This window comes from Ochotona princeps, chromosome 10 (genome assembly GCF_030435755.1).
Source record: "Ochotona princeps isolate mOchPri1 chromosome 10, mOchPri1.hap1, whole genome shotgun sequence".
Lineage (NCBI taxonomy): Eukaryota > Metazoa > Chordata > Mammalia > Lagomorpha > Ochotonidae > Ochotona > Ochotona princeps.
Window position 1 is genome coordinate 30,891,940 of NC_080841.1, and position 21,287 is coordinate 30,913,226.

At 41.2% G+C, this 21,287-nt stretch overlaps 1 protein-coding gene across 3 annotated transcripts in view; it reads right to left on the bottom strand.

Moving 5' to 3' along the window:
• Positions 1 to 21,287, bottom strand: part of WDR26 (WD repeat domain 26) — a 43,068-nt gene that overhangs the window by 13,885 nt on the left and 7,896 nt on the right. For 2 of the 3 annotated variants that reach the window (XM_004578607.4, XM_004578608.4), the window contains exons 4-8: positions 20,966 to 21,102; positions 17,956 to 18,053; positions 14,824 to 14,980; positions 9,221 to 9,359; positions 3,075 to 3,215 (exon numbers count right to left, since the gene is read on the bottom strand). In XM_004578607.4, the coding sequence (XP_004578664.2) occupies positions 3,075 to 3,215; positions 9,221 to 9,359; positions 14,824 to 14,980; positions 17,956 to 18,053; positions 20,966 to 21,102 (672 nt within the window). Of the gene's footprint in view, positions 1 to 3,074; positions 3,216 to 9,220; positions 9,360 to 14,823; positions 14,981 to 17,955; positions 18,054 to 20,965; positions 21,168 to 21,287 lie in introns of all 3 variants that reach the window. The other variant, XM_058669226.1, reaches the window with a different exon arrangement.

Here is a 21,287-nt window from a genome sequence, read left to right on the forward strand (position 1 = left end):
AGAAAGAAGATCTGTGTGCTGTTGAACCTAGGTCGTCTGCATTATTTCCAAATGAGCAAGAATATTTAGTGGTTCTAACCCTCAGATATCCTCCTGTTACATTTCTAAGTCATTCAACTTAGAAGGTATACACATACCATTTACTCTAGTCTTGATTCCATTTTGTTCAGGAATTAGAAACAGGATCTGAGAGAAATAGCTGCCCTTGGTTTAATAAAAAGTACATGGGCATAATTTTCCTGTGAGAAATGGGTAATCAAAAGTAAAAATAAAAGAATGAAAACAAAGGTTTTATGATTAGGCAATGGGGCCAAGTAATAAAAGCAAAGAGGGCACAAAAGCAGAAAATCAGATTATCTCCCTTAACCTGAAAAAGAGTTTAACAATCTTAAATTATTATCCCAGACTGCTAACTACTCTTACCTAAATACTTTTGGGGATTACTTGTTATAAATAATCAAAAATTTACAAGCACAAATACACATGCAATAGGTAGACCCTGAGCATTTTAATTCACAAAAATGCTAACACATAGCATTTTACAGTCAGAATCGGTCTTTCCTATTACGCTAAGGACACCAAGTATGTATGGCTGTCAGATTACTATAACCTACTCCAAACACCTTGGAATCATTCACATCTGATGAGAAGATCACCCATGTACAAGTCTCAGCATACAAAGCACACTGAGGAACAGTCACACAAAAACACAGTTTGTAAGAAATTCAAAATTGACTCCAAGGAACACAAAATGGGCACGAAAGTTTTAAGACTGTATCAGAATTAGTATATACTTCCTTCCTATGAAGACAAAATGAAAATTTTAATGAAGAAGCATTTCTTTTGTGTTAGGTTAAATCATTTCAAACTTTGTTTTTACTGACAGAAAACAGTTTACTCTGTTTTGCCAACTCCCTGAAACCAATCACAAATACAACACTGATTAAACAAGCACTGTTCTCAAAAAATTGCTGGGAAGATATTTTGGGGACAATTGGAGATTTAAAAAAAAAATGAACATTAGCATCCACAGAGTTTTAGTTAAGATCTTTAAGTATTGAAAGCTAATACAGTTTGAATACATAGCATCTTATTTTAGGCAGATATGTATTAGGAAGCAAAATATACCTGTACTTTCAAATGTTTTAGATACTTTCAGATACGGCTTTCTATATGTACATGCTTATATGCCTGTCTTTACTTATCTATGCATGCATATGAACATAAAATATCATAAAATATTAGTAACTATTTAATCTCAGGAAGTAATCATATATATAGCTCTGATCAGTTTAATCTTTCCATTTATTTTTATTGGAAAGACAGATTTGCATAGAAGCAGAGACAAAGATCTTCCATCCACTGGTTTGCTCCCCAAATGGCCACAATGGCCAGAGTTGAGCTCATCCAAAACCAGGAGCCAGGAGCTTCTTCCAGGTCTTCCACATAGGTGCAGGGTCCCGAAGCTTTGGGCCATCCTCGACTGCTTTCCCAGGTCACAAGCAGGGAGCTGGATGGGAAGTGGAGCAGCTGGAACATGAGCTGCATATGGGATGTCAGGGCTTCGAGGTACAGGATTAGCAAATTGAGTCATTGTGCTGATACTCAACTTTTTTTAAATTATTTTTTCAAACTTTTCTTAATATTTAAAATTTTTCTTAAAAGCTGGGACTGCAACAAGGATACGTTGAACAGTGAGAAAATCTAGTCTTACATGGGCCAGCATTGTAGCACAGAGGGTTAAGCCACCACCTGAGACTTGGCATCTCACATAGGCATCAGTTTGAGTCACAGCCGCTCCACTTCCAATTCAGGGATAGTACAAAGCGGCCCAAATGCCCGGGCCCCTGCTACACACGGGAGACAAGACAGAATTCCTGGCTCACGACTTGGGCGTGGGATTGCCCATCCCACTGGGAATGAACCAGTAGATGCAAATATCATTCTCTTTTTAATTCTGCCTTTCAAATAAATAAAATCCTTAAAAAATTACATTTTGTTCTATTAGGCACAATTTAGAGTTCATCTTTTTTCCTGTGCAGCTTGATTGGCACATTCTTGTTAAAATTCTTACCCCATTCAAGCTGAACTACTACACTGAAACCACAGCCTGGACCATTCCGTTGCATAAAGTAAAAAAAAGAAAAAATCACACCTAACCAAGTCAGTTTACATAAAAAGTTCAGAAATAAATTTTTATTGTAACCACAGGATTTCTAAAACGTGGTCTGTAAGTAATACAATAATCTATTCTGAGGTTTTCCAAAATTGGACTCTGGATAAAGTTAAAATTTTAATTTGGAAATACTAAAGTTGGGCCTGGCGCTGTGGCCTAGCTGCCTAAGTCCTCGTCTTGAATGCACCGGGATCCCATATGGGCACTGGTTCTAATCCTGGCTGCTCTACTTCCCATCCAGCTCCCTGCTTGTGGCCTGGGAAAGCAGTTGAGGACGGCCCAAAGCCTTGGGACCCTGCACCCATGTGGGAGAACTGGAGATTCCTGGCTCCTAGCTTCAGATCTGCGCAGCATGGCTGTTGTGGTCACTTGGGGAGTGAATCATTGGATGGAAGATCTTCCTCTCTGTCTCTCCTCCTCCCTGTATATCTGACTTTATAATGAAAATAAAATAAATCTTTAAAAAAAAAAGAAATAGTAAAGTCATTAAAATATTAAGCACTACAATCATCATTTAGCTACATTAAATGAATTCAGAATATTAAATACATGTAAGAAGATGTGAAGCTGTTGTTATAATGGGAAACTGGATTTAATGCTTATATTTTATATGCTGCAAAGGTGTACACTGTGTACACTGCAGAACCATGAGTTGTAAAATGGTTCTGGAAGCACCACAGTAAATTGGATAAAACTCATACGACAAAAACTATTATTCAGAGTAACTTATAAATCTAAACACTTTATTCCACTTTAGGAATTGTGTTTTATAAGCGATACATTATGGTAATACGGGTTGAATGATTCTGTTCTGCAAACCAAGAAAACAGTTGCAACAAACATATAGAGTTTGATCATTTGTTACATAAAGGCTAAACCAAGGATGGAACTCGCTCACTTGTACATTCCAAAGCCAAAGCTCAGAGCAGTCATCAGGGCCACAAGCAACAAGATAGTTGTCATCTGGACTCCACGCAATATAAGAAACGCCATAAGCATGTCCTTCTAATGTTTTAAGCAATTTTAGCAGGTGTGTATCCTAGGAAGAAAAACAGATCACTCAGTTTATCCCCATCCCTAAAAATCACTGTCTTCTGGCACAAGAACTTAAATAGCTGCAAAAAAAAGTATTCTGATAACATAATAATCGATGTTTTCATGCCAACTGTCCTCTCAAGCAAGTCTGGAAAAGCTTTCTTCGCAGACTCAATCACACTGTAACATTACTAGAAATATTACACACATACACACTGTGTACCATATGGAATTATAAAGGTGACACAGAAATCACCCTTAACAAGCTGACAAGGAAATAAAAAAATAGGCATAATTAATTAAGAGCTAACTTTTACTTTTTAAAGCTTTAATTGAACTCTTACTTACCAGAAAATCCATCCTTGAAAAGTGTGCAATTTTGTTATCAGAGTATTTTCAGTGTTGTGTAACCATCATCACATCTAATTTTAGACCATCTTTATGAACCCGAAAGAAATCCCATACCCATCAGCAGTCATGCTCACTTCCCTGTGGCACCTGGCAACCATTTCATAGAAATGGAAAGATACATGATGTGGAGTCTTGTAATTGGCTTCTTTTACTTAACACAAGGCAAGGCTCATCTTTAATGGAGAATTTATCAACAATTTCAGTCACTTTTACTGCTAAATAGTATTCTACTTCACAAATGCCCAGCAGTTTTTTTTTTTTTTAAAGATTTATTTTATTTTTTATTACAAAGTCAGATATACTGAGAGGAGGAGAGACAGAGAGGAAGTGGAGCTGCCAGGATAAGAACCAGCAGCCATATGGGATCAAGGCGAGGACCTTAGCCACTAGGCCACGCCGCCGAGCCCCCAGCAGTTTTTAAAGATTAAAAAAAAAAATTTAAGTGAAAGATGTTACAGAGAGAGATCTTCCTTCTACAGGTTCACTACCCAAATGGCTACAACAACAGGAGCTGAGCCAATCAAAAGCCAGAAGCCAGGAGCTTCCTCTGCTTCTGCCACAAGGGCACAGGGACTCAAGGACTTGAGCCATTTTCTGTTGCTTTCCCAGACCATAGTAGAGAACTAAGTTGAAAATGGAGCAGTGAGAACTAGAACCAGCACCCATAGAAGACACCAGTGCCACACCAACCATGCTGCCCTCACCATGCCTGGTGATTCAGCTCATCAATGCCTGGATTACTGCTACCTTGTACACATCCTGCAAGATGTTTTTTTGAGGGGGACATGCTTTGATTTCTCTTAAAAAATGCACACAGGAGTGAAATTCCAGAGTCATATAATAACTATGCTTAATGTTTTGAGGAACTACCAAATCATTATCCAGGAGATTGTACTATTTTATGTTCCCATCAAAGTGACCACTTAGTATTAATCAATGGCACATAAAAATATCCCATTTAACACTCAAAAAGTTAAGAGCTCAGTATTACCCTTTCCCTCACTTTATAAGGAAGGAAACAGAAGATTAGAAGAGTCAGAAATCTGCCTGTTCAAAATAGAGTTGGAAGTGAATAAGGATTATCTAATTTTAAGCTTGACACTCTTAGCTTACAAAGGCAAAAATGTAGAGGGCAAAGGACATAGTGCTAACAGACCAAGGCTTGAGGAATTGACTTGTTTATTCTAAGCAAAAGAATTAAATTTTAGGGGCAGAAACTTTGGCTCGACAGGTTAGTCTTCCATCTTCAAGCACCAGGAACCCATCCAGGTTGCACATTGTGTCCCGGCTGCTCCACTTTCCATCTTGCTTCCTGCCTGTGGTCTGGGAAAGCAGTCGTGGATGACCCAAGCCTTGGACCCTGCACCCGCATGGGGAACCCAGAGGAATCCCCTGGCTTCTGGCTTCAGACTGGCTCAGCTCTGGCCTTGCAGCCACTTGTGGGGTAAGCCAGCAGACAGAATCTTTGTCTGTCTGTCCTCCTTTCTGTGCATCTGCCTTTCCAATAAAAATAGATCTTTAAAAATTAATCTGGGGGACCTACCTGCATTCTGGCACAGTGGGTGGGCCAGTTCTAGTCCAGGCTGTTCCACACCTATACAGCTCCCTGTTAACATTGCTGGAAAGCAAAGGTAAGCTGCCCCAAGAACTTGGGTGCCTATACCCACAGGAGGCACAGATGCAGTTCCTGGCTCATGGCAGTCCTGGCTGCTGAGGCCATTCTGGGGGGCAAATCAAAAGATGGAAGACTTCTCGCCCTCCTCTAACTGCCTTTCAAGTAAATGAACAATTTTGAAAAAAACAAAACAAGGTAGAGCTGAGACTGGCAGTGGCACAGTCAGTTAATCCTCCACCATCTAGTGGCAACATCTTGTACGGGTACTAGTTTATCTCTCAGCTGTTCCAAGTCTGATCCATTTCTCTGCTAATATGCTTTGGAAAGCAGTAGAGGATGGTATAAGTACTTGGGACCCTGCACCCATGTGGGAGACCTGACAGAAGCTTCTAGCTTCTGCCTCCTGATCAGATCAGCTGTGGCCGCTGTGGCCATTTGGGGAGTGAACCAGTAAACAGAAGATCTTTCTCTCTGTTTCTTCTTCTCTCCATACATCCTCCATTCCAATAAAAACAATTAAATCTTAAGACGTAGAAGAGCAGAGAATCTAGAAGTAGAAACAGTCAGATTTTAGTTAGTCCGAAGATGCGCTGAGTTTACCTGAGCCTTGGAGGTAGGGATTACAGCAATGGCCCATAAGCCATTAGGAACTGATCTGCAACTCATCTGGCAAAATTAGGTTGGCCAGGGGTTAGTATTGTGGCCCCGTGGGTTAGACACTGCTGATGATACCGATGCTAATACTCTCAGAGCGACAATCCCAAGCCCAGCCGCTCCACTTCTGATCCACCTCCTGACATAGTTGGGAAAAGAAAAGACGGCTCTAGTAGTGGGGAGACTGGGATCGAGCTCCTGGCTTCAGCCTAGCTCAGACCTGGCATGGCGGTCATTTGGATGGTGAATCAGCCAATGGAATCTCTCTAACTATGCCACTGAAATAAACAATAGATCTTCCAAAAAAAAAAAAAAAGCAGGTCATCTGTGTGCTGGCATACCATATTGGTGCGAGCTTGAGTCATGGCTGCTCCACTTCTAATCTAGCCTCCTGCTTATGGCCAGGGAAAGCAGTGGAGGATAGTTCAAAGTCCTTTGGCCTCTGAGCCCATATGGGAAATCTGGAAGAAGCTCCTGGTTTTGGATCAGCCCAGCTCTGGCCATTGTAGCTATCTGGGGAATGAACTAGCAGATGGAAGAGTTCTCTCTCTCTCTCTCCCTATCCTCCTCTATAATTTTGCCTTCAAATAAAAATTAAGTAAATTTTAAGAAAAGAAAAATAGGCTAGAATTTTAACAAAAAAATGGATTATGTATATTGGTTTGTTTCTCTATGGAGTTCTACTTTTATTAACAAATTAGCTATTTCTAAGCCTATATTAACAAAATAAAAGTTAACATTGCAATTACATCCAATTCTTTCCTGGGAAGGGACAGACATGAGGTACATGGATCGTATCCACAGCATTAAGGCCTACTCATCTGTATGACTTACTAACTGGACAAGTTACATTTTCCTGACTAGCTCAAAATCTTCTAGGATCAAATTTTCGTTCATGTTAATGTTCTAGGATAAGAACGATTTGCTTAAAGTGATAACAAATCCCTTTAACAATATTAGCTCAAAAACTGCTTCATGTACATAAAACAATGCAGGAAGCAAAAATAATGCTGTCCCAGATAATTTTAGCTATCTAAAAACATGTTCTTTAAATCTTCTGTATTTGGAGTGCAGCGTCCTATGCAGCTTCCTACTAATGTGCTTGGGAAGGTAGTTGAAGATGGCCTAAAGACTTGCAACCCCTTAGCGAGACCTTAGGAAGACCTAGACAGCAGCCTGGCTTCAATCTGGCTGCTTCAGATGCTTGGGGAGAAAACCAGCAGATGGATGGGTCTTTCCTACTCCGTGGGCTCTGCATTTCAAAGAATTAAAAACAAAAAACTGTCTAATCCTCAACGAAGTACACAAAAGATCCCTGGGCTATCTATTGCTTAGTTTATTAGCATCATCTCAGTTCAACACCAACTCTTTCCCACTCTCATTTAGCCAAAGGCAACTCTTCACTAGTTTTGTTTAATAGTTCTTTATCTTTGTTTCACCTAAGATGTATTGTCTTACTTCCTGAGCGTTTCAGTTCCAGAATGACCTTTTCTGTATGTTCCTGCAGCATTCATTATAGAACAATTTTACAGTGTATTCTTACGTACTCAGTCTGTGTGTAGCCAAAGACGGGCACACAGTGGGTGCTTACTAAATGCTAACTAAGAGTGTGAGATAGATACTGATATTAAGAAAAAACTTTACAGAGCAGTGTTTTTTTATATTGTTGCATTTCCCTTTTAGATACCTTGTAAATAACTGCAGAATGAAAAGGGAGACAATCTTTTTTGTTTGTTTGTTTGTTTTGCAGATATAGTGTTACCAAAGCAAAGATGCAACCATACATAAAACAAGCCATTTGTGGAAAACTAGCAGATGGAAGATTGCTTTCTCTGTCTCTTCCTCCTTCTTTCCAGTAAATAAACCAATCTTACAAAGAGACAAAAGATAAAACATACTAATATCTACCCATATGTAGTCATGTAGTTATAAACAGACAGAATGGGTGCTGGGCCCTTGGCCTAATGACACTGATATTCCATATTAGAGTGCTTGAATTTGAAACTTACCCCTGGCTTTGGACCCCAGGTTCCTGCTAATGCAGACACGGGGAGGCAGAGGTACGGCTCAAGTAACTGGGTTTTTGCCTTCCACGTGGTAGCATGGACTAAGCTCCTGACTCATAGCTTCAGCCTGGCCACTGTAGGTACTTGAGGAGTGAATCAGAGAATTGGAGCTTTCTATTTTCTTCTCTCAAATAAGTGATTTAAAAAAATTACACAAGATAATGAATAGTTTTAGAAAACAGAGTAAGTCTTTTCTCACTTTTTAGAATAGGCATTGTATTACTCTGAAAATCAAATACTATGGAAGACATACCTTGACACAGACAGCAATACCAGTGGGTTTGGGGCCAGCATGGTGGCATAACAAGCTAATCCTCCACCTGTGATGCTGGCTTCCCACATGGTCACTGGTTCAAGACCTGGCCACCTAACTTCTGATCTAGCTCCCTGCTGATGGCCAGGGAAAGCAGCAGAGGAGGGCCCAGTGCACTGGCTCCTGTACCCACAAGGAAGTCCTGAAACTCTTGGGTTTTGGACTTGAACACTTGGGGAGGGATGCAGAAGATGGAAATACTCTCTCTTTCTCTACTGTTTCCATTGTTCCTTTGTCACTCTGACGTTGAAGTAAAATAAATACATCCTTAAAAAATAGCAGTGATTTATGGGGCCCAGCGGCGTGGCCTAGCACCTAAAGTCCTTGCCTTGAACGCCCAGGGATCCCATCTGGGCGCTGGTTCTAATCCTGGCAGCTCCACTTCCCATCCAGCTCTCTGCTTGTGGCCTGGGAAAGCAGTGGAGGATGGCCCAGAGCATTGGTACCCTTCACCCGCGTGGGAGACCCGCAAGAGGTTCCTGGTTCCTGGCTTCAGGTCGGCGAAGCACTGGTCATTGCAGTCACTTGGGGAGTGAATCATTGGACGGAAGATCTTCCTCTCTGTCTCTCCTCCTCTCTGCACATCTGATTTTGTAATAAAAAATAAACTAATTAAAAAAAATAGCAGTTATTTGTAATAGAAATTTTATATGCCATTTACTAGCTTTGAGAGCCCAGGAATTTAATTTTGATTTCAGTTTTCTCATCTGAAAACAGGACATGTCAGTATCTCAGGACAGACACAGCACGCACAGCTTTAGTACAATCACCAGCACACGATCCATACTCAACAACTTTGATATTCATCTACAAGCTATCTCTATAACAAAGAGAAACTTAAAGGCCGCAAACCTCCCCCACTCTATAAGTACTTTTAAAATATGCACTATGAATCAATTAGATTTAAAGTTATCTCTTTGCAATCGCAGCATTAACAGTGGAGTACATACCGGATCAACTTGCCATATGATAACAGTTGTATCTTTTGAGCCTGTTGCTAGTTTAGTGCCATCATTAGAGAATTTACAGAACCATACTTCATTACAATGCTCCGTAAGTATCTGCTGAGTATAACATGGAAATTGCCTCCTACAAAGAAGTCCACAAATAATTATTTAGATTATATCACAAATGTTAAGATCAAAAGCACTTACAAACCTTAAGAACAAAGTTTTTACTTGTACATTGAAAAAGGTGAGATTCTAACATTAGAACCTTCTTACTTAAGGTAACCAGGGGCAGTCAGTAATCTAAAATCTGCTTCAACTTAGAATTTACTGTTGGGCCTGGTGCGATGGCTCTGCGGCTAAATCATCGCCTTGCATGTACCGGGATCCCATATGGATGCTGGTTTGTGTTCCATCTGATCCACTTCCCACCCAGCTCCCTGCTTGTGGCCTGGGAAAGCAGTCAAGGATGGTCCAAAGCCTTGGGACCCTGCACCCAAGTAGGAGACCTGGAAGAAGTTCCTGGCTCCTAGAATGGTTCAGCTTTGGCTGTTGCGGCCACTTGGGGAGTGAACCAACAGACGGAAGATTTTTCTGTCCCTCCTCCTCTCTGTAAATCTGCCTTTCCAATAAAAATAAACAAATTTAAAAAAATAGCTATCTCTACCCTATGCCTTTCAAATATTAACAATAAGACCTTAAAAAATTATGACATGATCAAATACATTTCCACAGATTATTAATAATCAGGGCGTCATGTTTATATGTTTAAATTGGATGGCATCAGCTAATTGTATTAGAATTGACATTATATTTTTATTTATATAAAATCCACTATATAAATCCCTGAAATAAAGAAGCCGTGTATGTTCTTGCTGGCACTGTGGTAGGCGACAAAAGCGCGCTTTAAGGCAGCAGCTCTTGTACTTTAACAGTAAAAGCTAAAAATGAAGGCACAGAGTCAGCCAGATCTGGCCTTACATTTTTTGTTTTAAGATTTATTTATTTGAAAGGTAAAGTTACAGTCACAGAGATCTTCTATCTGTTAGCTCATCCCCCAAAGCGCCAGGCTGAAATCAAGCCCTTCTTCCAGGTCTCCATGTGGGTGCAAAGCCCAAGCACTTGGCCTGGCCTTCTGCTGTTTTCTCAGGTTAATTAGCAGGAAGCTGGATCAGAAGTACAGCAGCTGGGACAACAGAGGGGATGCTGGTGCTGTAGGTGGTGCTTTTTTAAAATTATTTTTAAAGATTTATTTATTTTCGGGCTCGGCGGCGTGGCCTAGCAGCTAAAGTCCTGTCTTGAACGCCCAGGGATCCCATATGGGCGCCGGTTCTAATCCCGGCAGCTCCACTTCCCATCCAGCTCCCTGCTTGTGGCCTGGGAAAGCAGTTGAGGACGGCCCAATGCATTGGGACACTGTACCCGCGTGGGAGACCCGGAAGAGGTTCCTGGTTCCCTGCATCGGATCGGCGCGCATCGGCCCGTTGCGGCTCACTTGGGGAGTGAATCATCGGACGGAAGATCTTCCTCTCTGTCTCTCCTTCTCTGTATATCTGGCTGTAATAAAATGAATAAATCTTAAAAAAAAAAAACAAAACAAAAAACATTTCCACGGTCACAAGAAGATCCATTGAACAGTGCTGGTGTAGTCTGGAAAACAGGGTGATTTGATTTTTAAGTAAATGTTCAATGGAGTTAGTCATTCTCACATCAACATCTTATTCTTTTTTTTTTTAAGATTTTATTCATTTTATTACAGCCAGATATACACAGAGGAGGAGAGACAGGAAGATCTTCCGTCTGATGATTCACTCCCCAAGTGAGCCGCAACAGGCCGATGCGCGCCGATCCTATGCCGGGAACCAGGAACCTCTTCCGGGTCTCCCACGCGGGTGCAGTGTCCCAATGCATTGGGCCGTCCTCAACTGCTTTCCCAGGCCACAAGCAGGGAGCTGGATGGGAAGTGGAGCTGCCGGGATTAGAACCGGCGCCCATATGGGATCCCGGGGCTTTCAAGGCGAGGACTTTAGCCGCTAGGCCACGCCGCCGGGCCCGGAAATGTTATACATCTGTATTGTGTCCAATACCAGGTCATTCTAACACACGTGGCTACTAAACACCTGTAATATTGCAGGTAAATTTTAAGAGACTGGGGCCGGGCAGCATGGCCTAGCAGCCTAAGTCCTCACTTTGAACGCCCCACGATCCCATATGGACGCCGATTCTAATCCCAGCTGCTCCACTTCCCATCCAGCCCCCTGCTTGTGGCCTGGGAAAGCAGTCGAGGATGGCCCAAAGCTTTGGGACCCTGCACCCGTGTGGGAGACCCGCAAGAGGTTCCTGGCTCCTGCCTTCGGATCGGCGCGCACCGTCCGTTGTGGCTCACTTGGGGAGTGAATCATTGGACAGTAGATCTTCCTCTCTGTCTCTCCTCCTCTCTGTATATCTGACTTTGTAATAAAATAAATAAATCTTTAAAAAAAAAAAATTTTAATAGACTGGATTTAGGACCTGACACAGTCACCTAGTGGCTAACGTTCTTGCTCTGCAAGTGCAAGTATCCCATATGGGTGGCAATTCTTGTCTCAGGCTGTTGGCTTCCCATCTTTTGTTTGTCGCCTGGGAAAGCAGTCAAGGACGGCCCAAAGCCTTGGGACCCTGCACCCACGAGGGAGACCTGGAAGAAAGCTCCTGGCTTCGAATTGGCTCAGTTCTGGCCATTGTAACCACTTGAGGAATGAATCAACAGATGGAAGATGCTCCTCTCTGTCTCTCCTCCTCTCTGTATATCTTGCTTTCCAATACAAATAAATAAATCTGAAAAGAAAAAAAAAAAAAAAGAAAGAAAAACTGATTTAACTTGAATAGCTTTTCATTTAAGGGTACTCTTATGTAGTTAATTGGCTACTATTTGGATCATATAGGATTATATTAAAATTCTTACCTAAAAATATCCAGACAATAAGGTATAAACATTCAAATCTATTTTGAAAGCAATTTTCACTTTTTTTCACTAACCAATCAATAATGCACAAACATGTTCCGTTGGGGAAAACTCTGTGGTGCAGAGGGTTAAGCTGCTTTCTGGGATATTCGGATCCCTCCCTTCCTGGAGTGCTGGTCTGAGACCTGGCTGTTCTGCCTGTGATCTAGCTCCCTGCTAATGTGGACAGAAAGTAACAAAGAGATCTCAATGGATTTCCTTGCTCCTGGTTTCAGTCCAGCCTAGCCCTGTGGTTGTGGATGCAGGTGGAAGGTCTGTCTCCTGTTCTCCCTGTCTTTATCATCTTGGCATTCAGATAAATAAAACAAATATTAATAATTAAATGAAGTACTATCTCAATTTTCATGAAGCTGATGGTAAGTAATGCACAAGATGTTATAAACCCACTAAGTAACAGTTTAGCATTTGGATCTATGGCCGACTCCAAGGCCACTTTTCTTTCTAAGTGTCATTCAATAAAATCCAATTTTTTAAAAAACTACCTCTGCATAAAATTCTTATAAAAAATTAACTTCAATCTTCGAAAAATTTTCTTCTTCCTACAAATTTACCAATAGCAATGTCAGTTAAAAGGAGAAGCACTTTATATGCAGGCATAAAACGCACACTAATTTGAATGACCAAAACTGCCCGAGTAAAAAAATGCATTTGAAATTGGGTGGCAAAGATACCTGTAAGAAAGGATTGTCTAATAATCAAAATGATAAGGCACAAATAATCTAGTCTACTGTAAATTTGTACACGTATGTGACTGGAGTGGTGTTTATGTTGTCACTTTTTTGTCATTACTTAAAAAAAAATCTTTAAGATTACCAGCCCTGTTTATTAATGGCTTTTTTTTCTTAACGGTATGTGACAGTCATCGTTTCTCTGCCACCCCACACCAATACCAGCATCAGGTCTGGTGTTAGCTGTTCAAGTGCTACGTACCATGGAAATATGAAGAGTGAAAAAAAGGAGGATGCACACACTGTGACTGTATAGTAGGAAACGGCTTTAGGGGCCACCTCAAAAGCAGAAGGGAGAGTATGTGCTTTCCCACAGATCGTATTGGAACCTGAGCCCTGACATCATGGTTGAAAAAGGTTACACTAAATATTTTCTACATGTGATGAAATGTGGATCACGTAATCCAAAATTTCAGTTGCTAAACACAAAGGCGAGTTCTAAATCTACAGATAATTCTTGAACCATTAAGTCTAGTCATTACTCTTCAATATATAAATTTATGAACCACACAAAACAATGGGGGGGGGTCACACTGCTTTAACATTTTCTTTAAATCTCTTTAAAGAACCATGAGACATAAAACCATGCAGTCTTTTCAGCCGTGTCCCTTACTATCTCTATTCAATTTAAACCAAAGTCTTAAAAATATTCATCAAAAGCAGAATAGAGCTAAAGACTAAAAAGGGATCAGAGCAAAGGATCTCTAATTACTCCTTTACAGAACACTTGAGACATGCAACAAACAGTACTCCTATACTTTAAGCTAAGTGACATTCTGAAGTCATTTATTTAAGGCCAACAGCTCAATTACTTCTTATTTAAAAAGGGAGTAAAAACTCAACTACAAATCAAAGTGGTTTACGCACACCTAAAATTTCAAATCAAAGAACAGCTATGCATTTATACATAATTTTTGTGGTTATCCTCGTCCTCCACACTGCTGTAATTTTATCCTCCCTATTCATGCTATTTTCATCAGATGACCTTGGGCAAAACCAACTGAGCACATCCACTTCAGCCGTTTCCCCTTCATCTTTGGTTCACTGGAACCAACTCATTTCCTTTCTGGAGTTTCAAAGATTGCACAATTTATTTTGTTATCTTAAAGTTGTACTTCCGGGACAGGCATTTTGGTGCACATGTTGAGCCACTGCTTCCATCAGCAACTCACACCACAGGGCCTGGTCTGAGTCCTAGCTTCTCTGCTTTCACTCCAGATTCCTACCAATGTGCCAGAAAAGGTAGCAGATGATGGCTTAAGTGCTTAAGGCCCTGCCACCCACAAGAGACCCAGACAGAGTCCCTGGCTCCTGACTTCAGCCTGGCCTGATGAAATGGCCATTTGTGACATTGTCTCTCTCTTTTCAACTATTTAAAAAAAAGTTTTATAGACTAAAAACAATTTTACCAACTCTAAGAAAAAAAAAACAGCCCAAAATTCTTAAAATGCTAAGTTATGTACATGGGTAGGTAGAACAACCTACCCTGGAAGATTAATACCCGTTACTCTGAGCATTTTTGGGTTAGAGTCCATCTTCTACTAAAATGCAGAACTTTCATTAAATTATTTCCTGACCATAAGCTTCTTTACAATAACTTAGACCAAACTGTCAGAAAATGAAGCTAAACTTTACAGCCAACAAAAAGAAAACCCTTTACAGCTTTTACAGCTTTACTTATTAAACTGTAGTTTACTATATACACATGTATACTTAATATTCAGTTTTAGTTCTACCTGTGAATAAATGCTTAGTCAGTTAAGAATACTGTCCAGCTCTTATGTAAAAGTCTAAACAGAACATTTTGATAAGCTTCACAACTGAGTTTATAAAAATGTTACTCTATTTCAGAATATAAGCAGTTTTCCTCTTACCTACTACAAACATGATCTATAAGCAGAGACACAGAATCTAGATTGTTGTCAAGTTTGGTATTGTGATATAGGCACCGATCCCTCTGCAGTTCCACCGCCTGCCGCAGGAGAGTCTGTAAACGCCGTGGGGGAAGCATCACTGATGGTGGTAAATAGGCTTTAATAGAAGATATTTTAAAAAAGAGAAATAAAATAATAATAAACTGTCAACTTTCTGTAACACAATTACTTATCTTCCCTACTTGCCTCCAGCCCAATAACACTGTGCCTCTTCAATAGAGAAGTTCTGGGTAATGTGATACATAAGCTTTATGAATATTTTTCAGTAGCTAGAGTGACACTGCCTTGAGGTTGGGATACAATGAAAACACAACAAAAAAGCAAATTCCCAACCAAAAAGAAAAAAAAATGATGATGATGATGAAAAAAATCAAATGATAATCATATAGCAGAGAGAGATCAGATACAAAAAAAGTCTCTAGCACTGGCACTGTGGCTTTGTGGGTAAACCCACTGCTTAACACCAGCAACCCATATTGGTACAGGTTTAAGTCTAGCGGCTCTACTTCCAATCTGAGTCCCTGCTAACGTGCCTGGGAAAGCAGCAAAGATGGCTCACGCATCTGGACCCTTGATACCCATGTGTGAAACTCAGATGAAGCTCCTGACTTTGGTTTGTCCCAATCCTGGCTACTGTGGCCATCTGAGATGTGAATCAGTGAATGGTCTCTTCCTCTGCATGTCTGTCTTTCAAATAAACAAATCTTCAAGGGGTCAATGCTATGGCATAGCACACTAAGTCTCTGGTGGAGGTGGGGACAATATTCCACAAGCCAATGGTTCAAGCGTCAACTGCTCCATTTGCAAATCAGCTCCATGCAAATGTGCCTGGGAAATCAGTAGAGGTTGGTCTGAGCACTTGGGTCCCACACTCACATGAGACCCAGAAAAGGCTCCTGGCTCTGGGCGACTCGGTTCTGGCCATTATCGCCATTTGGGGAGTGAACCAGCAGATGGATGACCTCTCTGTTTCTCCTCTCTAATCCTGCCTTTCAAATAAAAATAAATAAATCTTAAAAGAAAAAAAAGGGGGGGGGGGAGTTCCCGGCGTGATGGCATAGTGGTTAAAGTCCTCGCCTTGCATGTGCCGGGATTCCATATCACTGCTACTTCTAGTCTCTGCGGCCCAGCTTCCCATCCATCTCCCTGCTTGTGGCCTGGGAAAGCAGTCAAGTACGGCCCAAAGCCTTGGGACCCTGCACCTGTGTGGGAGACCCAAAAGAGCTCCTGGCTCCTGGCTTTGGATCAGCATAGCACCGGCTGTTGCGGTCACTTGTGGAGTGAACCACTGGACAGAGGATCTTCCTCTCTGTCTCCTCCTCTCTGTATATCTGCCTTTCCAATAAAAATAAATTTTAAAAAAGTGCATTAAAAAAAAGAAGAAAAAAACCCTTACTCAAAAAAGGGCAATGTGGGGCCCGGCAGCATGGCCTAGCAGCTAAAGTCCTGTCTTGAACGCCCAGGGATCCCATATGGCTGCCGCTTCTAATCCCGGCAGCTCCACTTCTCATCCAGCTCCCTGCTTGTGACCTGGTAAAGCAGTGGAGGACGGCCCAATGCATTGGGACACTGAACCCGCGTGGGAGACCCGGAAGAGGTTCCAGGTTCCCGGCATCGGATCGGCGCGCATCGGCCTGTTGCGGCTCACTTGGGGAGTGAATCATCAGACAGAAGATCTTCCTCTCTGTCTCTCCTCCTCTGTGTATATCTGTGGAGCGGGGGAGGCATGGTACCACTTGGGATATGGTACCCCTTATCTAAGTGCTAGGTTGAGCCCAGTTGTTCCACTTCTGATTTAGTTCCCTGATAATATGCTTGGGAAGGCAGGTGACAGTCCCTATACTTAGGACCCTACCACCCAAGTGGGAGGCTCAGATGGAATTCTGTGTTCCCAGCTCCGCCTGTTGCAGGCATTTGGGAAATGAATTAGTAGATGGAAGGTCTGTCTCTATCATTTTTTCACTCAAATACATGAATAAATACTTAAGAAAAATCAAATAAAAAACAAGCATCAAGTCAAATGTTAGAACAAGTTTCCATTTCTCATTAAACCATTTCTAATGCCAAGAACACTATGGAAATTCGGGGAAAAACCAATGTTTTGATATATGCATCAACCAACTGTAAGATTCGTTGATTCTTAGCGCTGCACTACTACGCCAACATGCATAACACTTCAGAACATATTTTTTCCTTTTAACCTGATTTTATGCTGAATTTTTTCTAAGTCATTAAATTCTTTGATTCCTTAGCTTCTTCTGAAATATCTTTTCTTCTGCGCCACCTCCTCTTCTGACTTAGGAACAATGTGCTCCTGTTCGGTGAGGGTCATCGCACTGTGGCAGGGAGCTCATGTATTAACCTAGCCAGGAGCTCTGCAAGGATGATAGCACCTCTCGGTACTTTGTTCACTGGTCAGACAGTTGACATCCACATCCTTCAGCTCGCACTACTCTGCATTTTTAAGCACATGCAACAAAAACTCGTGTTCCTTTGGGCTACTGACCCTGTGTCCAATCCTGCTGCTTGGCCATCTACTAACCACCATCTTAACGATGGAATGGCACATGCTGTTTCTTGAATGTGGCGTGGCATGGACATTAGTAACATACACGAGAGCAAAGAAGGTCTTTAATAAGTAAAGATCTGATGAAAGTGGAGCCCACCACTACAATTCGGAGGTTATAAATTTGGGGGAGAATAAAAATTTACCTAAAGAAACTTGTATCTTAACTACTGAAATAATTTCTGAACCATCTATGGCTTAAGGCTGTGGTTTACATATTTTTTTTCCATCAACAGTTCTGAGAGCTAATATCTTCAGAGGAGCATCACTACATTACACAAATAGAAGGAAAACTGTTCTGGGTTCAATGCCTCCTCAACAGACTCCAGCTGTTAGCTCTTTAGCCTCCAAGGCAGAGTTTGGAAATCTTTGGCTTCAGTGTTCCTTTACAGACTCCCCCTCCTCTCCTACAACCATTTAGTAAAACTGCCTAGAAACAAAGCCTCCCAATTGATATCTCATATCTATTTCTAACCTAAGAGAAAACAAAGAATTAAGAATCCTACTCTGAAGTTTGTCCAACAGTTTGGATCGGGAAGCCGTCCCTTTGCCTTCCCATTCTGCTTTTGCACGTAGGTCTTCTGCATGGCTACACATCAAATACCTAAAAGTACAACAGAGAAAGCAACAATCATCAGACTCTTTCCTTTGGAATAAATAGTTACAAACACTGACTATAACTAGCATTTCAGCTATCCAGCTCTTACTTAGTTCAAGAAATTTCTACAGTGGATTTAGTTCATTAATATAAGATGCACTTGGAAAGAATTACAAAAACTCTGTGTTTAACAGTAATAGCTAAATATGAAATGAGAAGACTTCAAAAAGGTTACAAAAAATGCATACTACGAAAACTCCATGCATGGCTTCCAAGTTTTTGCATTAGAATAAACTTAAATTCCATGTTGACAGGGTGTTTGATGCTTCCTTTTATTATAGGTTAACCTATTTATAGAACACATTCTAATATTACTATTCACTTTTTTTGATTGTTCAACTTTTGAGCAAACTCCGTAAAAGAAACCTCATGTAACTGGCCGAGAAGCGGCAAAGCAGCAGCATGGAAACGCTGCATCCTAACTGCAGACGCTGCTCTTCACCATTAACCTTTCCAATACACAAACATTTTAAAGATAAGTATCAAGTAAACAAATACAATACACCTGCAAAAACTGGGAGAACCACATTTAGGATGGAGGGGATGGGCACTGCAAATGCCTTCAAGACTGGCAAATTAAGGATCAGAAAGCATATTAATTTCACTAGAGAGTAATAATCAAAGAAGGCAAAGAGAGTAGGAAACAATCAGGCATCCCACAAGATCGAGAAGAGACTATTAGTGTGCCAGAAAGCCGGCGCAAGTTTTTAAGCAAGGAAGTAAACAACTTATAGTTTTATTTGTAAAATAACTGTCAGGGAATAAGGGCAGAGATAATACACCTTGGCAAGATATGACCATAATATCCTGAGATGCTTTCAGCTGGCAGAAGCTGGCACTGGGGTCTAATTCTGCCAAGTCAAACCACAGAACTACCTGGAAAGTATATAATCTGGGAGTGGGAGAGGCCTGGGAGGGAAATAGTGGGCTCCTCCCTCTTGGGTTACCACTTCCTCGGGAGGGCACAAAAACTAGGACAGGGGCTGGGGTGGCTAGACAGATACCCAACAGCATCTGTGTGGGCTGCATAGTGGAGCTGGATAGATGGAACAAAGCTTTAATACCCACTGACATGTATGAGAGCCGAATGGGGTGTGGGACAGACTGGACCACTGCTACACATACTGGCAAACCAGGGTAGGGGGCGGGCCTGGTGGGGGTTATTGTGGGTCGCTCCAACTAGGCTGCTGCTCCCACTGGTTTATGCGAGGGCCGAGTATGTGCTGGGCAGAACCAGGCTGGACTGCAACACCCATTGGTTCCAGTGGAAGTCGGGGCTGAAAACAGAACCAACCCAGCAACTGCAACCACCAGCTGATCAGGGCAATGGACTGTGCCGGGTCCTGTACTTGCTAGTACATACAAGAATTTGGTCTGAGAACACCTCACACAAAGTTTCTTTGGAGATCTCCCCAATCGAACTGCTGGACTCAGAACCCTAACCAAGAAAAGACATAAGACAGAACAGGTCAATCAACCATCTCAGCTATATGTTGGCAGTGAAATACGGGGCAAACGGAGACTCTATGATGGACTATGTCAATCAGTGGATTCTTCAAAGACCTCATCGTGCTTGGAGTGGCAAGATTGGCAGCGATTCATAACTGGTGAACCATCAAAACCACTTGAGCAAAAACCTCGGAGCATGCCCTACATCCGGGATCTGGGGAGGGTAGGAAATTGGGTGGGTCTTCTCCCTTAATACCCCCCTTTAAACATGAAGGAAACAATATGGAAATGATAGTCTTACCCACTTTCCTATAGCCCTTGAACCTTTTTAACCCTAATTAACTATGTAAAAATTGTCCAAAATATAACAAAAAATATATATATATTAAATATATATATATATCCTGAGATGCTTTATGGCTGCATAGCATAGCAACTGCAGAGATGCAGAAAAATTAAAGACTTTTATTTAGAACACAGAACTCTGAGTCACTTATCAGATATTCAAATGGAGACTGTCAAACAGGTTACCAGATATATATACCAGGAGTTCAGATCTGAGATGAGCTTAAGAACCATTAATAGGGTGTCGTGGTGTGACAGGCTAACTGGCATCCCACATGGGCTCTGTCACTTGGGAGAGAGACATAGTTTCCAGCTCTGAGATTCAGTCTGGCCTAGCCCCTGCCATTGCATCCACTAGGAGAATGAGCTAGCACATGGGAATCTGTCTCTCTCCCTCTCTTTCAAACAAATAAATTAAAAAAAAAAAAAAAGAAGAAAAAAAAGGGCCACTTGGGGCGTCAATCAGCCAATGAAAGATCTGTATCTTCTCTCCATAAATCTGCCTTTCCAATCAAAGTAAATAAATCTTTTTTTAAAAAAATCCATTAACATATGGATTTTACTGCATGGTATGATACAGAATATTAGCTAGAAAGAGTATTGAGGACACTTAAAAATGTGCAGAATTAAAAGATAAATTGATTTTGATGCAAAAAATGTGAAATTTGGAAATATGAAGTATCTTCAAAAACTTTAAGGCTTAGTATGGACCTGAGTTTAAGTACATGGTGAGTAGCCGTTAAAAAACCGAATCCACACTGGAAACTTGACTGATTATTGTATTATTATCCATACCACAGGATCTTACAATTTGGAAATAGCAAATCACAGGCAATACATACTTCTTCCCCCTTCCACTGATTCAGTAAATCTTAACAGGAACAGCTTTTTTGAACAAAGTTGAAACACATGAAAATAGACCCAGACAGAGTTTATATAAATCCCTGGCATTAATAAGATATTTATATCTTGGAAAAATATTCAAGAGCTGCAACTTTATGGTGAACTGCATGGAAATAACAGCTCTCTCATTGTCCTGATGTCTAAGAACTCAGCCTCCTTACCCACTGAGAACATGAATGCGCTCTGTATTATATTTCAGTGGCGTCAATTCACAGCGTAGAACTTGAAGTGCCTCCAGGACCTTGCCATCCTCCAGGTATTCCAGGTACTTCTGCTGCAGCAGCAGAAACTTCATCCTCTGACATGACAGAAAGCAGCAGTCAGGGGAAAAAAGTTGATGGAAGTTTCAGAAAATGTTTGTGCCTAAACAGAACAGTAGAAACCATTCCACTATGTCCTTTGAAAATAATTTTATAAAGCTTCAAGACGACTCAAAATATTTCGGCTTAATAGAGTTAGAGTAAATGTGATTTTGCGCAATTC